Source organism: Aulostomus chinensis, chromosome 3 (genome assembly GCF_037954235.1).
Source record: "Aulostomus chinensis isolate RoL2024-O1b breed Wild chromosome 3, RoL_Achi_v1.0, whole genome shotgun sequence".
Classification (NCBI taxonomy): Eukaryota; Metazoa; Chordata; class Actinopteri; order Syngnathiformes; family Aulostomidae; genus Aulostomus; species Aulostomus chinensis.
In genome coordinates this window covers 31,502,597-31,522,722 of record NC_141322.1, presented here as the reverse complement: position 1 = coordinate 31,522,722, position 20,126 = coordinate 31,502,597, and the positions used below count along the sequence as shown (strand labels likewise).

The window sequence follows — 20,126 nt, the reverse complement described above, 5'->3', positions numbered from 1 at the left end:
TCTTAAGTCTTCCTACGCCTGATCACGTCTCACTCGTGCCTGCAGGGGGCGGCAGCAGAGCTCCAGAGGGGAGCGCAGCTGCTGCATCTGCAGGAGGTTCTGTGCTCAGAGGGGAGATTAACAGGCATCTGATCCGAGTCCTCAGATATTCTGGGAGGCAGAGCTCAGGTTTCATACCGGCAGCTCAACAATGACCTCCTCCCCGCTGCAACCGGAGACCAAAACCAGTGCTGCTCATATTTCAGAAAAATGCCAGGAGACGGCTGCAGCATCTGGCCACAACTGCTGCATCACAACGAACGCCACATCAGACCAGCGCATGTCGGCGGCTCCATGACAGAGACAGAGTCAGTGAATGCAGAAGACACTGAACAGCCTGCACACAGGAAACGGCAGGGATGCGCTTCCTCCTCCGGTCCTCTGACGCCATGTCGTCAGTGCTGCGATCCTGACATCTAGAGAAGTAGCTCCACCTCCCGGTCGTAGCATTTTCTCCTGATGTTTGTTTTCTGTACATTTGTGAACAGGAGCCTTGCGTCTGCAGGGCTGCTGCTGCTGCAGGAGACCGGGCTGGACTTTGAGATTCTGCGGTTTCCTATTGATCTGGGACAGGACGTGCAAACTGAACCTCTGTAGTTTATTGATGTCTCTGTGAGTGCATGTTATCTGGTTACGGCTAGAAGGGGCTTTTGTGCTTCAGGCTGATAACGGGGACATGTTTCTGCAGGAGAAGACAGTCTGAGCGTCTCGGTCTGGACATCAGGATCAAGCGAACGGGATCAGGTTTCAGAACGATGTCAGAAGATCACATTTATCCATCAGAGAGACTGCAGACTGACTCCTGTCCTCCTGGAGCTTCTGATAATGTTTGATGAGACTCAGAAAAGCTTTGAGCAAACACACACACACACACACACACACACACACACTCCTGATAACAGTTCACCAACAGCAGGCTGATGGCTCCTCTTACATAAACACTGAGTTCACATACTGACATGTTGCAAAAGACAAACTAGTCTGACGTGTCCATCTGAATTGATCCGTTCCTCTGTTTTTACTCTGGAGACATGGACAGACTTGAGTGGTGCAGGTTAAATCAGGACCAGGCAGAACTGGACCACGATCAGTAAACATCTATGTACCCCTGCATGTGAGACGATGATCTCGAGAACCTTTTCTCCTCGCGACTCCCAACATGGCGACGCCGATCTTTTCCTGGTTAGGTGACGCTATCATTCGCTGGCTTGGTGTCAGAACAACAGATAAACATACAAACCGTAATGATGTCATCATCCATCTAACAATCTGGATGCAACAAATCTGTACCTACATACCGATCAACACTGCCAGGTGACTTTTGATTGTCACTCTGTGCTAAGCTAACTAGCGCAGGTCTCAGTTCCCTAGAGGAGTGTCTCTCTCTCCTTGTCTGTCTCTGGGGACGACGGACACAAAGAGACTTTCTCTAAAAGTTACTCCTTTAAAGTCCCTTTAGTTTGGTCTGTGTGACTGCAGGTCCACCTGTTCCTCTGAGGACCAGTGAAGATTTTAGTCCCAGAGCAGGACAGCAGCGAGAGTGTCAGAGCTCCCACCCTCATCAAGTTCCCCTGCCAACACTGACTTGTCGGTTTCATCCGATGCTCACCTCGTCCACACCGACCTCACGCTGGCTAATTAGCAGTTAGCACTGAGCCACACTCCAACACACGACTCAGGACTTCAATTATTCATGAAATCTGAACTACAATGCAGGCAGTAATGTTCCACTGAAACCAGTGAGCTCCAGGACATGGCCATTCAGGAGCATTTCAAGATGATCTGAAAGAGAGAAACTGTCAAACTGAAACAATCTCCACTGAGTCATAAAGTCCTTAATTTCAAAGACTTGTTATGTTTGAAGTTGGAACAGAAGTTCATCCATTTTCTCCAGTGTGTTCAGGCGGATGAACAGATTTGGTTGTCAGGTCAAAGCTCCAGGAGGGTCCTGGATCGGCGCCTTGGTCTCTTACCAGACTTCACTACTCCCACCCTGGGTGTCGGCAGCCGCTGAGGGTCTTTGCTGGTCCTCGGATCCATGTCCTGATGCTCCTCAGGAGTTTCAGCCTGCACGCAGCAGCCTCCCCTTCGGACTGAATCATGCCAAGAGTAAAACAACCGTCACATGATCCTCTGAGTGTCTCCCTGCCTCCTCCTCCTCCTCCTCCTCCTCCTCCCCCTCCTCCTCCTCCTCCTCCTCCTCCTCCTCTTTGTAAAGCACCATTACTAACTAACCTGCTCAGAGCCTTTTCCCACGCTGCTCTGGTCCAAGTTCAGCAGCTCAGCTACATGTGACATTATGCCAGCATGCTGATGTCTTGCAGGCATGATATTTACCATGGTTGTAGCTTAGTTAGCACATAGCACAGCTAGCACAGAGGGCTGGAACACATCATCAGCTGACCCAATAAAAAGTCAGGAGGTCAAAGTTATGAGTGACACGGATGTCTGCAACAACATTCATGTATTCATATTCTGATTTAAGTCTTGTTCCCTTCCCGGATATCTAACAAGCACCGAGGGAAGGTGCAGCAGGGTGTTTTCACGAGATGTCAGTGACTGCAGCGTGTCTTTGTCTTCAGTCTGGTGTCCTCAGGTTGGAATCAGAGCAGCAGTTGAGCCTCTGAAGAGCCCGTTAGCAGCAGGTGTTCTGCTCCATTACGCTCAGACACTTGTGATGAACTGGGAACCGTTCACAGCTTCATCAGCTGTCACAGGAAACCTGAGCAGCAGGAACTCACCGTTTGGATGCTTGCCATTTTTCACACACTGCTGCGGCGGAGGCTCGCGGTCGATGCTGTACGCCCTCTGCAGAGGAAAGACGGAGGCAGATACAACATAAAGACCAACAATCACTGATGCAGTTTTCAGTTGAGACTTCCTGGCCTCCTCTGATATCGACTATCAAATGTGGTTTCGTGTGGCAGTGCAACAGACACCCTGAAGAAGCTTCTCATCAAAGTCAGTTCCCAGTAAACGAGTTTGCGTGTCATTCTTTGTTGTGAGTGGCCTGGACATCGCCTCCACCTGCTCGGGGGTTTGCAACAGGTGTGCTGGTGGGGTTTGGACACCAGTGGCCCCCCAAACCTAGACGGGACCAGGTAGAAACCACAACAGCAACCCATCGGTCCTCCAGCTGGAAGTTTGTGTAGCAGGCTAAAAAACACACAAGAGCTCTTCATGGCACCGCCATTTTTCAGATTTAGACGACATCAGCACTGGTTTCTAATTATCATCATAAAAATAAGAATACACGTTCACTTGATTTCACAGCCTCAAACAAGGAGGGATGGACCAGGACTGAAGCGGGGTTCATGAACCGGCTAACGGACAAACAGAGAGGCTGCAGGCCTCGGGATCGGGGGCTGATGGCTGGTCCAGGGTTCGAGAATGTTCTAGAGGCTGGGGGTTTGGGTCTGGCAGACCCGCGTCAGGCTCCATCGATGGAGGAGGTCAGGGAGGTATCAGGGGGACAGGAGGGATTTTATAGGAGACCTGGTACCTGACCTGGAACCAGTGAAGCTGGATGAGGGTGGGGGGTACGCTGCCAGGCCTTGGTGTTGGGGAGGAGCCTGGTGGCTGGGTTCAGGGCTTTACTGGGTACATGGAACCAGTGCAGTGCAGTGCAGTGCTAAGCTAACGTTAAGTTATGAGGGAACTACACCGGGATCATGACTTCAAGGTCACCACCTCTAAGCTTCAGGCTTCTTCAGCCTGCTCACATCTCTTAAGGCCGTGAGTGTGATATTTACTGGGTGTTTATGGCCACAGACCTGGGACGAGGGAACCGGACCTTCAGCTATTCGGGCCTTTCATTTTGAGGGAGTGTTGGTCTGCTTTTCTTCTTCACTGATCAACAGCACTTCTCCTCCCCACTCAGCAACAACCCCCCCCCCCCCCCCCCCCCATTCTTCCCTCCTCTTTTCCGGGAGTCTCTCAGCCGCTCAGCTCCTGTCCGGCTGCCGGCTGGTTGGACGTTGTCCTCCGTGCCTGAATGGACTTTGTGTTGGTTGCTAGGAGAAACTTCATCAGGCTTCAGCATGGTGACAAGGCCCTCAGTGTCTCACTGACCCCTCCAGTGGAGAGGGAGGGGGGGTCTGGAGGTGACATGAATGCTGTTTACCACAGAATGAAGGCAGATCGGCCAAAAAAAGACTTCATGAAAGATTCTTTTCTTCCCCGTCTCCATCTTCGCCTCAACACTGGAGCGAATTAAAGGGGCCGATCAAATCTTTCATAAACGTGTTGAATAAAAACACCAGGCACATAAGAACCTACAGAAGTACACAAAGTCGTGAAAAATACTGTCATGCTTTTGCTCAGCTGGCTGATCAACATCATCTCAGGAGCTGAGCTGCGAGCAGTCTGCCCTCTGCTGGGCAAGCAGGGGCATCACACCTCTGACGTCACTCCTGGATGTCAGGGATTAACTTGAGGCTGATTTCAGAGAGTTTGTGGGAGAACAGCACGGAGTCACGTCGGCTCCACTTGGCTGTCCCAACAAGGGTTTTGCATAGAAAACAAGACAGATTATGTGCTTCAAATTCAAAGGTGTGAATAAGAGGACAGAGAAAAAAACCTGAACACAACCTTCAGAGGTCAAAGGTTGGAGGACTGAGGGCTCCTCAGATCTGGAATACACAAAGGTACACAAGTCCACATTGACCAGACTGTCCAGGTTGTCCATCGCGTCCTTGTCAACTCAATACCTCACAAACACTGTGATGACATTTCTTTGAACTTGCTACAAACGTCTGCTGGTACACGAGGATGAACTCAGAGGGTTTTGATGGTCAAAGGTCAAGGTCACCATGACAGACAGGCATTGCTAACCCTTAAGGGACCGGTGTTCCCTGCTGCCTCTCACACGGCGCAGTTGTGAGTTGTGACTTTATGAGAGCTGTTGTCTGTCGACTCCTGTTTCCAACTGTATTTTTAGCTGCAGGGATTTTCTCTGATTGCCTTAATCTGCCTCTCTGGTCCAAGCTGGATTTAACCTGCTGCTGGTCCATATCAGCACCACAAACCTGATTTATTTTAGCTCACGTCGCTCTGAGACGCCGCAGCAACGCAGGAATCACGCGCTCCTCTCCTCCCTAATGAGCAAAGTTATATAACGAGCTGAAAATGTCCCTGCTGCTTTTTATTGTCAGACGTGATTCATTTACTCACACATGAGTTCGTCAGCTAATTGTTGAGACAAACGCTGCTGAAAGCTCCATGTTTTCAGCAGCGTTTGTCTCATTCTGCAGTTTTGGTTCACTTCCTGTTGTCTTTATTTGTTCGTCATGTGGAATTGTTCACTATGAAAGTATAGAGGAATAAAAGAAATAGATTTGGTTTCACTAAAATTAGATCTTCATCAAAACTTCCCAGAAAACTCCATATTAGGAGGAAACTAGAAATGCCAGATTGTGGCAGTAACAGTCACAGTGACCTTTGACCCCAGAACCTTGTCAGTTCATTTCAAGTCCCAGTGGATGTTTGTGCTATAATAGTAGAGAAATGAGCTCCAGGTGTCAGAGTGATACGGCGTCAGCGATTCCCTTTGCTAAAATATTCTAAAACATGGCCCAGGACGGTCGCCGGCGCCGGCGCCGACAGAGTTGTTGTTGTTGTTTTAAATTGAACCATTTTTGTTGTTTAATGAACACGTTGGCGTCATCATGTCCCAGTTTTAACAGCAGTTTGCTCAGGAGCAATGAGGTCGCATCAGAAGTCGAACCATCAGGGCTGTTTTGGTTTGTTTTTTTAACAAGAGGGTTAGTCCTGAACATTTGACCCTTTGGTAGCTCCAGAACTGTTTGTTAGTGTTAGAGCTAAAATCATTATAGCATTTTATGAAGCAGTGTGTTTGTTTGTTTGCTCTTTCGCTGTCCAGAGTCCGTCGATGAGCCTGGAGCGAGAGGCTGATTTTGTTGTTATTGTTGACGTGGAGACTGATGGATCTCCTCATGCGCCTCAGAGATGCTGCAGAGACAGCAGTCGCCTCTTATTTAGCTCACTCATAGCCTGTTACTTGTTTGAGCTGGCACAGCATCCACAGTCCACCAGAAAGCTGTGGCAAACATCTGTATCTGGAGGCCATCCCAGCCCAAAAACCCACAACAGAGTTTCTGTGGACGTTTTCATGGGAATGGATGAACCTTTGGTGGGTACACGGCTGTGAATAAGATGCCAGCACTGGAGGTATTCGATTGCAGTGAAGCCAGTTTTCTAACAGAAGAGCTATTTGTGAGCATTGGAGCTACTTGTTAGCGTAAGAGCTATTTGTTAGTATTGGAGCTACTTGTTAGCGTAAGAGCTATTTGTTAGCATTGGAGGTAATTGTTAGCGTAAGAGCTATTTGTGAGCATTGGAGCTACTTGTTAGCGTAAGAGCTATTTGTGAGCATTGGAGCTACTTGTTAGCGTAAGAGCTATTTGTGAGCATTGGAGCTACTTGTTAGCGTAAGAGCTATTTGTGAGCATTGGAGCTACTTGTTAGCGTAAGAGCTATTTGTGAGCATTGGAGCTACTTGTTAGCGTAAGAGCTATTTGTGAGCATTGGAGCTACTTGTTAGCGTAAGAGCTATTTGTGAGCATTGGAGCTACTTGTTAGCGTAAGAGCTATTTGTGAGCATTGGAGCTACTTGTTAGCGTAAGAGCTATTTGTGAGCATTGGAGCTACTTGTTAGCGTAAGAGCTATTTGTGAGCATTGGAGCTACTTGTTAGCGTAAGAGCTATTTGTGAGCATTGGAGCTACTTGTTAGCGTAAGAGCTATTTGTGAGCATTGGAGCTACTTGTTAGCGTAAGAGCTATTTGTGAGCATTGGAGCTACTTGTTAGCGTAAGAGCTATTTGTTGCTGCCAAGGTTGACTTTCTTATAACTTCAGAGCTGGTTTCAATCATATTCACGCGAACAATACTCTTTAACTAAATAGACTCTAGAGTTGCTCACTGTTTTCTGTCAATGATCACTCATATTTTGTGTAACTTTATTATATTTATCTTTTAATAAATCACTAAAATTTTACACTTATGTTTAATTTTTCTCTGATTGTGGAATGGTTCCAGTGTTCTCCGAGACACTGTATCAAAGCTAGACATCTATTATTGTGGGACCTTGGACTCGCTGACCATTGATGTCAACAAGAATATGATATGACATGCTTCTGTTACATGATACAAGATTTATTCCTGATGGTAAATTTCTCTCAGACCCTGAACGCATCGGCCACCTGCTGCTGCTGATAGGAAACTCACATGAAGTTAAAAATAGATTCATGAGTGCATCCGAGGGGGACTTCACGCTAACTGATACATTCAGCACCGTCCAGCCTCCAAACACCCAGAATACACCAGCTGCTTGTCACCATGACAACAAACACACCCCAACACACCCACCTCGACAGGTGTGTCGCGCCCCATAGCTCAAATATTTGACAAAGCTCTGCTTTCTCTCTGGATAATCAGAAACTCTGAAGCCGTCCGGCAAATCACATTCCACTGATCTCCATGTTGTTTCACCTCTGCGGACCTTTGCTGCCCCAAACAACCGACGTGAGAAGAAACAAACGCAGATGCAGAACACAAACGTAGAACAGTTTCAGCTGTTTTTGATGCTTTACTGTCAGTTAAGCTTAAAGCCGCTTGTGCTCAAAACCAAAATACATCAAACCTCTTTTTAGGGTTGAATAAAAAGCAAAATGATGGAAAAGTTTTTAAAGCTTTACAGGAACACACCAACTTTTTGTTTGTCCGTCGTCTCCAGAGACAGACATGAATATAGCAACCCTCCTCCACGCTAGTTAGCTTAGCACAATGAATGATAATGGGTGGGAAGTGTTAGCATGTCTCTATCAAAAGCCACCAAATACACTTCTCCGAAATGCTTTTGGCCTTCATTATAAAGACCTGAACAGTGTTTTGGCCTTTCAGGGGTTCAGTGGAAGAAAAATCTGAAAACAGGTATGAAAGCATGATTCCACACAGAAAGTTTATTTCTGAGTTCCCACTAGCAGAAGGCAAGAGCTCGCAAAGTCCTTCGATCCTTCAATACTCCTTTGTGACTCCGAATGCAAAAAAGAGCTGGCTACGTATATTTAGCATGACGCATGTAGCTAGTGGAGCCTGACAGCTAACAAACGCTAAATTGTCATGAAATGTTTTTCGCACTTCACAATGATTATAGTCAGAAACCTAGTCTGAACTACTTTCCTGACACCTGGGCGCAGTGATGTCATGCAACACCTGATCTGTTTCATGACTCATGAGATATGCTAACACTTCCCATCCACTACCATTCTTGGTGCCAAGCTACCAAAATTTCCTAAGGCAGCAAAGAGGAGAGAGAGTTGTCTCCACCTTCCTGTCCTGGGACAATGGAGGATAAGCAGAGACAAACAGAATCACGAGTCATGAAGATGCACTTGTACATGTCAACGGGCAGAGGTGCAGGGAACATAGTGCGAATACACACACACACACGCGCAGTGTATAGAAATGTCATTTGCAGGTCACATCGCTACATCCTTATTCTCTTTGAACAGTTTCCCATTTGAGAAGTTGAAACTGGTGAATCTTTCCGGGGATTTCAGAGAACATGAATTGATGATCTATCTGTGGATCGTCTCGTTCTTGTCACGCAGACCAGTATTTTCAGGTGTGGTCTCTGTCACTGAGGACAAGGTGAATAAAATTGTCGTTGTTTTTAAGGAGGAAAATGAGAGTCCACACCGACATGAACTCCAGACCCCTGTGACTAAACGTTCTCACCGAGGACAAACGAGCAGAGCTGCACTGACCTTCTTTCCATAAGAGGCTCCCATTCTTCACCTCTTGAGTTTTGGTGTGTTTGTCCCAGCAGGATACAGTCCACTTAGTCTCTGTGCTTTTCTTTCCTCCCCTCTTCTTTATTCCATCAGCTTTCAGCCCCCTCCTCACCCTCCCTTCCCCCAGTGCTTGGCAGCCTGACAGCCTGGTCGCTGGGGTCAGTTCACCCACAGCTCATCAGCCTCACCACGCCAAACCCTAACAGGAGAGAGAGCAGCGGGCCAGGGTGGGAACAATCTGAATGGTGGACAGAGTGGAAGAGGAGGAAGAGGAGGAAGAGGAGGAGGAGGAAGAGGAGGAAGAGGAGGAGGAGGAGGAGGAGGAGGAAGAGGAGGAAGAGGAGGAGGAGGCGTCCCAACCACCTGTTGCTGCCTGACTTCCTGCTCTCAGTTGTGAGGAGTTAACGTCTCGAGCAGGATTAATTTAAGTGGCGCTGACAGGAGAGAGAATGGTGTTGAAAGTAACTTGTTAGCTTGTAATCAGATTACTATGTTCATTGACAGTAATGGATTACAATATCTTTATAATTCTGCATAGCGGTTGAACACTGGTCCCTGTGCCCCATGTTGTCCAAAACGCACTTCTGAGTGACAGCTCAGGTACGTTAACAGGTATCCCACAAAGAGGACCAACCTGTCAGGCCTGCAGCACCCGGACACGCTAGCCTGTCATCCAGGGCGCAACTGTAGAAGTTCACCCACCAAATTGCGACTGCGATTGTCTGACAACATCAAGTGAAGGAGGAATGATGTCAGCAGCAGCAGGTCCCTCTTCTCTAGCAGCAGCAGTTTTCTTTATGCTTCTTTGAGAATAAAATTTGAGCAGAAGCATCAGGAACCCACCACAGAGGTTAATCAGGTCGCTGGTGGGGGAACCAGCGAGTCGGTACCTCTGCCTCAGAGCTGGAACTGGGACTGAACAGGAAGATGCACCATGGGTTCCTGCGAATACAGGAAGCAGAATGCAGCAAGGAAACTGTGGATCTCTATAGAAATACTGCAGTTAATTATCATACATGAATTATTATAATCACATTATTAAGACTGATCACCTCAACAAAGTGGGACAATAACAAGTGATTTATATGACAGTCACAACAGGAACGTTGAGCCGTTCATTGTTACAGCCTTGAGAAGGAAAGATTAACTGGGTCATAGTGCCCTCTAGTGGCAGAGCATGTCATAGGATAAAAACCCCTCAATCATGACAAGGAAAAAGCTTTTAATCATAAATATAAAGTAACTATAATATGATGTGAGCAAGTTATCAAATGTAGAGTGGCCATCAAAACTGCTCAACAACCAGTATACTTGTAGTCCAACAGGAAGTGACCAGGTCAGGGATGAGGTCAACATCTCCTGGTTCCCCCACCAACAGGAAGTGGTCATCTCCTGGTTCCTCCACCAACAGGAAGTGGTCATCTCCTGGTTCCTCCCCCAGCAGCCAATAGGATCGCTCCATGTGATTGTGGTGATTGAATCAGTAAATCAGCTCTGGTGAACAAAAGTTGATGATCTTCCAGGTTGAGTTCATCAAGATCATCTTCACTAATGAACCCTCTGATGATGCTGGAAGCCTGGAAGCTACGTTAGCAGTGCTAAGCTAACGTTAGCCTAGGAAGGAGCTACACCAGGGTCACATGACTTCAAGGTCACCACCAGCTTCAGGCTTCTTGTGTTCCCCTGATGAACTTTAATGACCTCCATGACCTCTGTAGGCTCCTCTAGACTCTTGTTAGCTACCCAGGTTTTTAAGACTCCACCACTCCAACATCCACCGGTCTGGTGTTTACTGGTGGATCTGATGTAGAACTGAACCTCCACCATCCACCAGTCTGGTGTTTACTGGTGGATCTGATGTAGAACTGAACCTCCACCATCCCCCAGTCTGGTGTTTACTGGTGGATCTGATGTAGAACTGAACCTCCACCATCCCCCAGTCTGGTGTTTACTGGTGGATCTGATGTAGAACTGAACCTCCACCATCCACCAGTCTGGTGTTTACTGGTGGATCTGATGTAGACCTGAACCTCCAACATCCACCGATCTGGTGTTTACTGGTGGATCTGATGTAGACCTGAACCTCCACCATCCACCGGTCTGGTGTTTACTGGTGGATCTGATGTAGAACTGAACCTCCACCATCCACCAGTCTGGTGTTACTGGTGGATCTGATGTAGAACTGAACCTCCACCATCCACCAGTCTGGTGTTTACTGGTGGATCTGATGTAGAACTGAACCTACAACATCCACCGGTCTGGTGTTACTGGTGGATCTGATGTAGAACTGAACCTCCACCATCCACCAGTCTGGTGTTTACTGGTGGATCTGATGTAGAACTGAACCTCCAACATCCACTGGTCTGGTGTTACTGGTGGATCTGATGTAGAACTGAACCTACAACATCCACCGGTCTGGTGTTACTGGTGGATCTGATGTAGAACTGAACCTTCAACAACCACCGGTCTGGTGTTACTGGTGGATCTGATGTAGAACTGAACCTCCACCATCCACCAGTCTGGTGTTACTGGTGGATCTGATGTAGAACTGAACCTACAACATCCACCGGTCTGGTGTTTACTGGTGGATCTGATGTAGAACTGAACCTCCACCATCCACCAGTCTGGTGTTACTGGTGGATCTGATGTAGAACTGAACCTACAACATCCACCGGTCTGGTGTTTACTGGTGAATTAGTTTGATTTCTTGGTGCCAGCTTTCTTGTGAGCAGTTCATTTTGATTGACATTCAAATTAGATTCATCGTTATTTCTGTCATTTCTTTACTGGTGTTTTTCTTCCTTCAGCTGGTGAAATATGAAGAACACAAATGTTACGAGTCAGAAGACAAAAGTGTGTTGATGCTTCAAGGGTTTTAATGAGCAGAGGCAAAGAAATCAGAACGTGGGTTTGGCCGTAGTTTTCTGAGCTCTGATTGTTTTGGGCCTGAAGGTTCTGCTCTCACGGTTCCATGCTGTTGAACAGAAACAAGGTTATTCAGATACTGTAACTCAGGTAATGAGCCATGAAAAGAACAAGCCAACAATTAGAGTAACAGCAAGTATACGTTACATTTGTTGATGAGTTTTCAATTTGTCTCCATTAAAAGTTTGTTGAACGAGTTCTGAACTGTTTCTGCGAGCAAAGAGCGTTTGATGGAGGACTTGGAAATGTGGACTTGCTGGCATGTAAATGTTTCTGAGCTTTATGAGTTCAGTTTCTCCAACATGATGGAAGAGTCGGCAGGTTGTACGCTGCACGGGACAAACACACTCAGAGGGTTCTGAGATTAAACTCTCCAGACTTGAATATCATTTTACAAGGCGGAGATGATAAGGTGGAGATGTCGGGGACTTTGTGAGGGACAGATGTGTCCAGTGGTGGATTCGGTTTACAGAAGACGACCGCATCACTGAATCTGCGCAGGATCTCCCCACTCATCATCCCGCCAATCAAAGTGCTCGTCACCTCCTGACCTGTAAAACTGCAGTTGCAGGTTTTCAAAGTGTTTTTTCATCCTCATCAGTCCCTCCAGGACTGTGTCCACTGGCATCCACTGTAACCATGGCAACACGTCAGGATATTGAGTGACAACAACAACAAAGAATCAAAAACCAGAGATTGTTTGTGCGCTCGGTGACGCGTCTTCACCTTCAGATTCAGCTCGGCGTACTGCTGGTCCGTCAAACTCAAGCTGCAAACCAAACACAGGAGCAGGATGACAAGCTCTCACTCGCCAGCAGGCAAAAAGGCACAGCGTTGACAGGGTTTTCCTTGCTGATATTTAGAACGCTGATCTGTGTTTCCTGTATGAATACAAGCTCATACGGCAGTCGCGTTTGGTACAGACCGAAATACACATGTAAACATCCTAATTTGAGGAAGTATTCATTTCCAAATCATTTAAAAAAAAAATCACAACTTCAGTGCTGTTTGATCATCACAAACATCAGATGATGGTCAGAGCTGGGTGACCAGGATCTGCTGATATTATTGTGCATTGATAGGAATGCAAATTAAAGGAAAGAAATAAAATGGAATAAATAATTCAAAAGGAATTGTGTCAAATAATCATAAATCAGCAGGTATATAATATTAGATCAAAATGATTCAGCCCCTTAGAGGGTCCTCGCGTCCTGCCGAAGGGCCCTGGCCCAGTTGTTGAGAAACTGTGTCTGGGATATATTAACATATAAATTAATGACAAACAAAGTTTGAGACATCTCCCAACAATCTCTTCCATCTCGTTTGCTGTTTGAACCGTCGTGTAAAGATCAGCAGAAGCTGAGCCTTCATTCATCCTCACCTGGTGTACAGCTGCCACATCTCCTTGGAATATTTCTCCAGAAGTCCCAGACCGGACTGCATGTCGCTGACGTTCAGCTCCTGGAACCACAGTGACACACGTCAGGAACCTCAGTGACACACGTCAGGAACCGCAGTGACACACGTCAGGAACCTCAGTGACACACGTCAGGAACCTCAGTGACACACGTCAGGAACCGCAGTGACACTAAAAGAACCACACACCAGGATGTCAGACTCACCTGAGGAGTCAGCAGAGCTACACTGGGCCTCGGTTTACCCAAACTGCAACATGACAAGAGACAAATGGACGCACACAAGCAGACGTCTTCATTACTGCACTGAGGAGACTACAGGGGAGAATTACTGCAAGATAAAAGTGCATTTGTTTGAGGTCTGAGGCGGCAGGACCCTGAAAGTGACTGAGCATCAGGAGCAGGAAGGAACCACTGCAGGGAAACGTGGCATCAGTGACAGAATGAGCATGTGTGGACGTTAGCAGGCTGAGCACCTGTCAAACACTGGCAGCAGCTCCTGCGTGTGGTTGTTTAAGATCTTCAAACCATACTGGACGTGGGCAATCGTCAGAACCTGAAACACAGCAGCAAACTCAGGACACCAACGGATGCCAAACCCACCAAGAATCACAAATCACCGGATGCCTCTGTGGGCAGCGGCGTGCTGCTCACCGTCGACTCCACATCGCCAAGTTTCTGCTCAGCAGCTAACCTGCAACACGAGATAGAAAATCCCTTTAGCAGCGACATAACATGTAAGTTACAGTTAACACAGTCCATCTGTCAATAACCCTGAAAATGAACCAATGATTCGAATTCAGAGTAACAGGATTGCTTTTTACTGATTCAGTTTATCTGCTAAATGTCTGTGCGCTGACAATAAATTCAGTGTTTCTGAAAATCAAAGCGAGGCCTGAACCCCACAGCGCAGCTCCAGCCATCAGCAGCAGGGAGCGCCTGAGTTCGTGTCCTGAGGCATCCCAAAACCCCGTGACCTCCTGACCTTTCATAGAGACTGTTCAGCATTCTTGCCATTTGCTGTGCCATGGCAATCATCTTCATCAAGGAGCTCACCTCCTGTGAACACATTAAAATACTGACAGACGTCAGAACCAATCACATCACAGAGTGCATGTGATGTCATTGGTGTGGCGCTCACCTGAGAACTGGAGCAGAGCACATAAGAAGAGTTTGGTTAGAGTTTAACTCTGCTGATACGACACAAACTGATGTCTGTTATTAAAGATCAAACAAATGAATACAACAAAAAAAAACATCTAAAAATACAAGAAATAAACACGTAAAATAAAACAAGAAAATTGCAGAAGTACTAAAAAAAATGAACGTAAAAATGACTAAACCAAGATATTTAACACAATAAAGATAAGAAATAAAGTTGAAAATGCATAAATAAATAATATCCAAAATTAATAATATGACCAAAAAATCTGTTTCTAAAATACTTCTTTGATTAGATTAAAGATACTTAAATCATTAAGATAAAACCCTTTATCAGTCACATTAAATATCTATTATGTGGAGCCTGTAATGTTTGACACTAAAACCCCTAAAAATCACACGTTAACTTAAATGCATCAACTGAGGGAAGCAAAAAGAGAAAAGAGACATGAATGAGTTGGGATGTTCTCTGACCTTCCTCCTGTCTGGGACAATGAGAGATTGACTGAAGTGTGAAGACACACACACACACACACACACACACACACACACACACGCACACACACACTCATCAGCTTTTAAGTCAGTCACTTTTGGTTGTTTTTAGTGCTTTGATTTCTCACCGGTTCCAAACAGCAGGATGGCTGGAAAACACACAGATGATTTAATTAATAGAAAGCACTGAATCTGGTTTTAGATTAAACTTCCTCAAAAGTGCAACACAAGAATTGTGGGTGGGAAGATATCAGTGTCCCACAGTTAAACGTGTTGAATTCATGAAGAAACTGGTGTAGCTCCTCCCTACGCTACCGTTAGCTTAGCACTGCTAATGTAGCATCCAGGCCTCCAGCATCATCAGAGGGTTCATCAGTGAAGGTGATCTTGATGAACTGAACCTGGAAGATCATCAACCTTTGTTCACCAGAGCTGATTTACTGGTTCAATCACCACAATCACATGGAGCGATCCTATTGGCTGCTGGGGGAGGAGCCAAGTGATGACCACTTCCTGTTGGTGGAGGAACCAGGAGATGACCACTTCCTGTTGGACTACAAAACTATCTCACTATGGTGCTGCTCTATGATCAAGAGGAGATTGCTAATGATTGCGAGCTGGTCCTGCTGGTGCTGTGGGGTGTAAAAGCCAAACTGTTTTGGTTCAGTAGTTTTTATCTCAGTCCAGGTGTTTGTGGATTACTGACCCTACGCCTGGAGAACCAAGACCTGGATGGTACCAGGCGACCAAAAACCTTTGTGGATTAGAGAAATCTAATGGAGTGATAAACACACGGGTGACGTATTATTTTAAAGTTCTCTCAAGAAGAGGAGTGGACTCACCTGTGAGCAGGACGGACTTGGGCGTCGTCGTCATCATCATCATCATCATCATCATCGTCTCTGGCGTGAAGTTTCAACTCCAGAAGGGCTGATTTCCTCTCAGAGAAGCTCACCTTTATACTCTGTCTCCACCTTCAATCTGATTGGTTTCCATCATCATCATCATCATCATCATCATCATCATCACATCCTCCTCTTCCTCGTCCCTCCAGACACCACAGCTGTTTGAAATAAGTTTTTGTGACATCCTGATACGAAGCTGACTGCTGGGAGCTGTTTGATCTGCATCATCATATTTCTCACAAACTCACCTGCCAGGTGGAGACTAACAGTTTGCTCGGTTTTATCACCCACATTTTTTACAATGACACCAAAGTGTGTACGCCAACTGGTGGCTGGGAGGCAGGGCGGCCTGCTTATGTGAATGAGCACCACCGTGTCAACATCAGGTCCACAGGCCACCAGATCCTGTCTCGTCCTGAATGTCGTTCTAGCAGCTCAGGTGAAGCCCCACATGTCCCTCAGAGGAGCCACCGGGCTGGAACTGACCTATCAGGGACGCCCCAGCTAAGATGAGACTCACCATTCTGCTCTAAAAAAAACAATGAAATTAACCCATATTTGACTCAACTGATTGGAAACATTTCAACTGGTTTGTGCTTCAAAAATGTCACCTTTGGCATTAATATTGAGGCTCAAAAGTGATAATAATAGTGATATTGTATGAAATTCTGAGACACGTGTAAAGGAGGTGTAGTTACCTGAAGCTATACGTGCTGGATGCTACCACCTATCAGTCCTGAGCCAAACATATTGAACAGAGGCCTTCCCTCTACCTAAGCGTGTGACCTCACTTCCTGTTTGTGCATCACTGAACGTAGTGCTTCGCTTGCTGTGCTAGCTAAAGTGTGATCATCCCTGCTCCTATTCTTTGACTAATTACCTGCCAAAACTACATATCTATTCGCTTTATTTGGCCAAAGTTTAAAGACCATCTGTCTTGTAGCGAGTCTCTTTCCTGTAAACTCTCCACCCTAAGCTAGCGATGGCTTCCCCCCTCTCACTCTCCTCTCTCCTGCTCAGTGGGCCACATGTTCAGTTACTCCTCTGCCTCCTGTAGTGATACTGATAAGTGCGTTAATGTAGTTTGTTTGTAGCGTTGGGGGCGAGGCTTAGCGAGGTTGAACTGGACCGATGGATCCAAATAATGAGCCGCGAGAGCTCGCCAGCTCTGGTTAGCTGGTGCAGACCGCCTTAGCTTAGCTCCTAGCTTAGCCCCGACTAGCGCTACCCCGGCAGCTCCTGAGCCGCCCGGAAACCAGGGCGGCTGGGACTGTGGGACGTAACCAGATACCAGCCACACATTGATTATATCTAAGAGAGAGGGACTAACGAGGGGTAGAGAGTCTTTAAGCCCCTCCCACTTAGATATAATCAATGTGTGGCTGGTATCTGGTTACGTCCCACAGTCCTTTAAAGTAGCAGGAATTAAAACCCTCCTCAAAAAAACCCCCAACCTTGGATCCCGAAGTTTTGGCCAACTTTACTAGGTCCATCTCAGTTGGTACTAGTTAATGATGGTTCCTCTGAGACCACTACAGTCAGTTCTGGTGTTCCACAAGGGTCTGTGCTTGGACCAGTCCTCTTCAGCCTGGACCTGCTTCCTCTAGGTCACATGATCAGGAAACACTCCATTAATGTTCACTGCTATGCAGACGACCCACAGCTGAACTCATCAATGATCCACATGCACACCAACATGCTAGTAGTTGATTGGGCTTTAAGTGCCATGGTAGCTTGTACATGACCTTAAAACTGTCTGGTCTGGTAATATTTAGCATGTGCTATGAAAGGAGCAACTAAATAAACCTTAACATTGGAATACAAAGACCCACGAGACAAAAACCTGAGCGGTTGCTTCCAGTGAGTCCCTCGGAAAGACAAGGGCCAAAGACGGGAGGAAGAGGAAGGATTGATGGAGCTGTAGAAGAGACATGGTGGATTAAAGTTGCATGAATGCAGAAGAATGAATCAGCAGATTACTGAGTCAAACAGGTCATGAAAGTGCAAACAGCCTCTAGCAGTGTTGACTTATGCTTTGAGCTTGTGAATATAACAAAAATATCAAAGTTGGAACTTTGTCATCTTGACCCAAACTCAAACAGCCTCCAGCTGAAGATGGTGGTGGCAATTTCCACTCTTGATATTCAAAATAGTGAGCACACTATATTCCTCACATCTGATAATGAGGCCTTCATTGCTGCTATTACTGAAATGTTAATTTGTCTGTTAATGAAGGAGTGTTTCTAAGCGTCAGGAAAATGGCGGCTGGAATACTGCTTCCTGCTCACTGCAGATTGCGTAATTTGGGTTTCAAAAACATCCTACCAGGACACTGCCGATTGTGTTCTAAATAAAAAAAATATTGTGAGATATATGAGTTCATACCCTAGAGCACAGGTGTCAACTGATCCCGTGGAGGGTCGTGTGGCTGCAGGTTTTCATTCTAACCCAGCAAAAGCAACACCTGGATCTACTTAAATCAATCAAGCTGTGTCCTCACAGCTCATTGGCTGGATCAGGTGTTGCTTTTGCTGGGTTGGAATGAGAACTTGCAGCCACACGACCCTCCACGGGATCAGTTGAAACCCCTGCCCAAGAGACAGAAAACCATGTGATCACATGGACCAAACATGGTGGGTAATCATATAGGTGCACCCCAGGGATCAACACTGGGTCCTCTGTCATTCAGTTTATATATTCTTCTAACACACGTACATTTTGTAAATGGATTTACAGTTTCTGAACTCCATGTTTTAAAATGTAAAAAAAAGATTTTACCAGTTGTTGACAAAACACACAGCAGAAAAATACCGGATATTGAGTTTACTTGGGTTTCAAAAGTGAAAGTACACATGGCTCACAATTTTTGTGTACTCTAGTGCCATGGAGCCTCTTCGAAGTGTTGACCTGTTAAGGTCATGTTTGCGTTCCAGGTGTGGCCCAAATCTCACCATCTCACCCAGTCTGAGAAGCTGGATCCTCGCGGCGTAATCCAGTAAAAATCCTGCTGTGCTCGGACTTCATTCAGCCCAGCAGTGTCGATACTCTGGATAAAAGCCTCCAGCCGTCGATTTATCTGCGCCTCTACTGAGGAAGCCTTATTCCGCTGTCACCGCTCTCCCTCTGCGTCCATCAATGACGCCATTAGGCCCATCAGAAAGCAGGTCGAAGCGCGTACTTCTGCCTTTATCTGTCTCCTCTGAGTTAAGTGGTTCTCAGCTAGACTCACCAGTCGCTGTTGGCTTCAACTTGAGCCCTGATCATTTTCGACAATATTTGTTGGCAATTTGTCAAACTGTCTCTATTCAAAGTTTCCTAGATGAGCTTTTATCTGTTCCTGTTTGCGTCGCAGCAGCTCTGGCTGGATGACCAGCGTGCCCTTGTGAATCTCATACACAAACGTTAACATTTCTGAACCAGACATGTTACACTTCGATATTTCTGATGTGAGGAGCAGTACTGGAACCCACTGATGCCTTGCTTCATCAGCAGGATGTGTTATAAAGTCACCCCAAAACCCAGCTCACGTTTATTTTTGTCTTCACCCGTGGTTCAGTTTTCACTGCAGAAAGCTGCATGTGGAGGAGACTTGTTGTTATGACGGGTTTATCAGAACAGTGGAAGATTTTGTGAGTGTTCTGCATGTGCGTGCATGGAGGAATTTTGTGAGTGTTCTGCATGTGCGTGCATGGAGGAATTGCACTGACGCAGAGAGGAGAGATGCTGCAGCCGTGCGATAATAAATGATATCAAAACTTAAACTCAAGCTGATCAATACTCATCACTCATCAATACTGAATGCGAATTTCAGTGCCCACTCCTACGTGCAAAACAAAGTACAGTTCAGATTTAAACGAGGAATTTTGGTAATCAAGTTACTCAAGGAATCGTTTCAGCAGTAATGAGTCACCATCATTCCAGCTTCAAATGATGGCGATGGTGGCGAAGCAGCTCGTCAGCCGAGGAACACAGAAGTGGTTTGACTGGGTTCTTTGACGTGGATCCTGGCTTCACCGCAGCAGTGGGTTTTGTGATGTCTCTGGGAACCTCTTTGGTTCTCTTTGAGCTCAGACTTTAATCTATTGAATAGATTACACACTCTCTCACTGGTGAACCGCGTGTGGTACAAATGTAGCATTGGGTTTTGCTCACTACCTTCATTAGGAGAGATCAGATCCATCAAACAGGTTCTGCAACGTCGCAGTCTTACACTGCGACTGAACACACGACGCTGCTGCTATCATCACATCAGAGTAAACTGGTGGCTTCAATATGGATGCATACTAAAAATAATGAACATTTATTCAATAAACTCTAAAGAGATGTGTACTGATCACACTGACCTGAGGAGGATCCTTCACCCTGGTCAGAA

The 20,126-nt window shown here is 46.3% G+C and overlaps 2 protein-coding genes and 2 long non-coding RNA genes across 9 annotated transcripts in view; 1 reads left to right on the top strand and 3 right to left on the bottom strand.

Moving 5' to 3' along the window:
• The window catches only part of LOC147268667 (uncharacterized), a 9,715-nt gene extending 6,169 nt beyond the window's left edge, over nt 1-3,546 (top strand). For 3 of the 4 annotated variants that reach the window (XR_015112207.1, XR_015112209.1, XR_015112206.1), the window contains one exon: nt 1-3,546. This exon is cut by the window's left edge and continues 546 nt beyond it. This is a non-coding gene — a long non-coding RNA (uncharacterized LOC147268667). The other variant, XR_015112208.1, reaches the window with a different exon arrangement.
• The window catches only part of LOC147268666 (protein FAM107B-like), a 14,862-nt gene extending 5,925 nt beyond the window's left edge, over nt 1-8,937 (bottom strand). Inside the window, exons 1-2 of one of the 3 annotated variants that reach the window (XM_086200436.1) lie at nt 8,827-8,937; nt 2,781-2,847 (exon numbers count right to left, since the gene is read on the bottom strand). In XM_086200436.1, the coding sequence (XP_086056562.1) occupies nt 2,781-2,847; nt 8,827-8,850 (91 nt within the window). In that variant the 5' untranslated portion in view covers nt 8,851-8,937. Of the gene's footprint in view, nt 2,133-2,780; nt 2,848-8,826 lie in introns of those variants that run through there. The other 2 variants (XM_086200437.1, XM_086200435.1) reach the window with 2 other exon arrangements.
• Nucleotides 8,938-11,707: 2,770 nt separating this feature from the next.
• On the bottom strand, nt 11,708-14,779 carry LOC147268665 (uncharacterized). The gene is made up of 8 exons (XM_086200909.1): nt 14,179-14,779; nt 13,848-13,887; nt 13,670-13,749; nt 13,401-13,443; nt 13,160-13,239; nt 12,505-12,547; nt 12,330-12,409; nt 11,708-11,827 (listed from the first exon to the last, which is right to left on the bottom strand). Exons 1-8 carry the CDS (start codon nt 14,262-14,264, stop codon nt 11,815-11,817), a joined length of 465 nt encoding a protein of 154 aa, XP_086057035.1. The 5' UTR covers nt 14,265-14,779; the 3' UTR covers nt 11,708-11,814.
• Nucleotides 14,780-14,825: 46 nt separating this feature from the next.
• On the bottom strand, nt 14,826-18,196 carry LOC147268664 (uncharacterized). The gene is made up of 5 exons (XR_015112329.1): nt 18,140-18,196; nt 17,598-17,672; nt 15,692-15,830; nt 14,978-14,998; nt 14,826-14,859 (listed from the first exon to the last, which is right to left on the bottom strand). It is a non-coding gene; the product is annotated as an uncharacterized LOC147268664 (long non-coding RNA).
• Between the last annotated feature and the right edge of the window lie 1,930 nt (nt 18,197-20,126).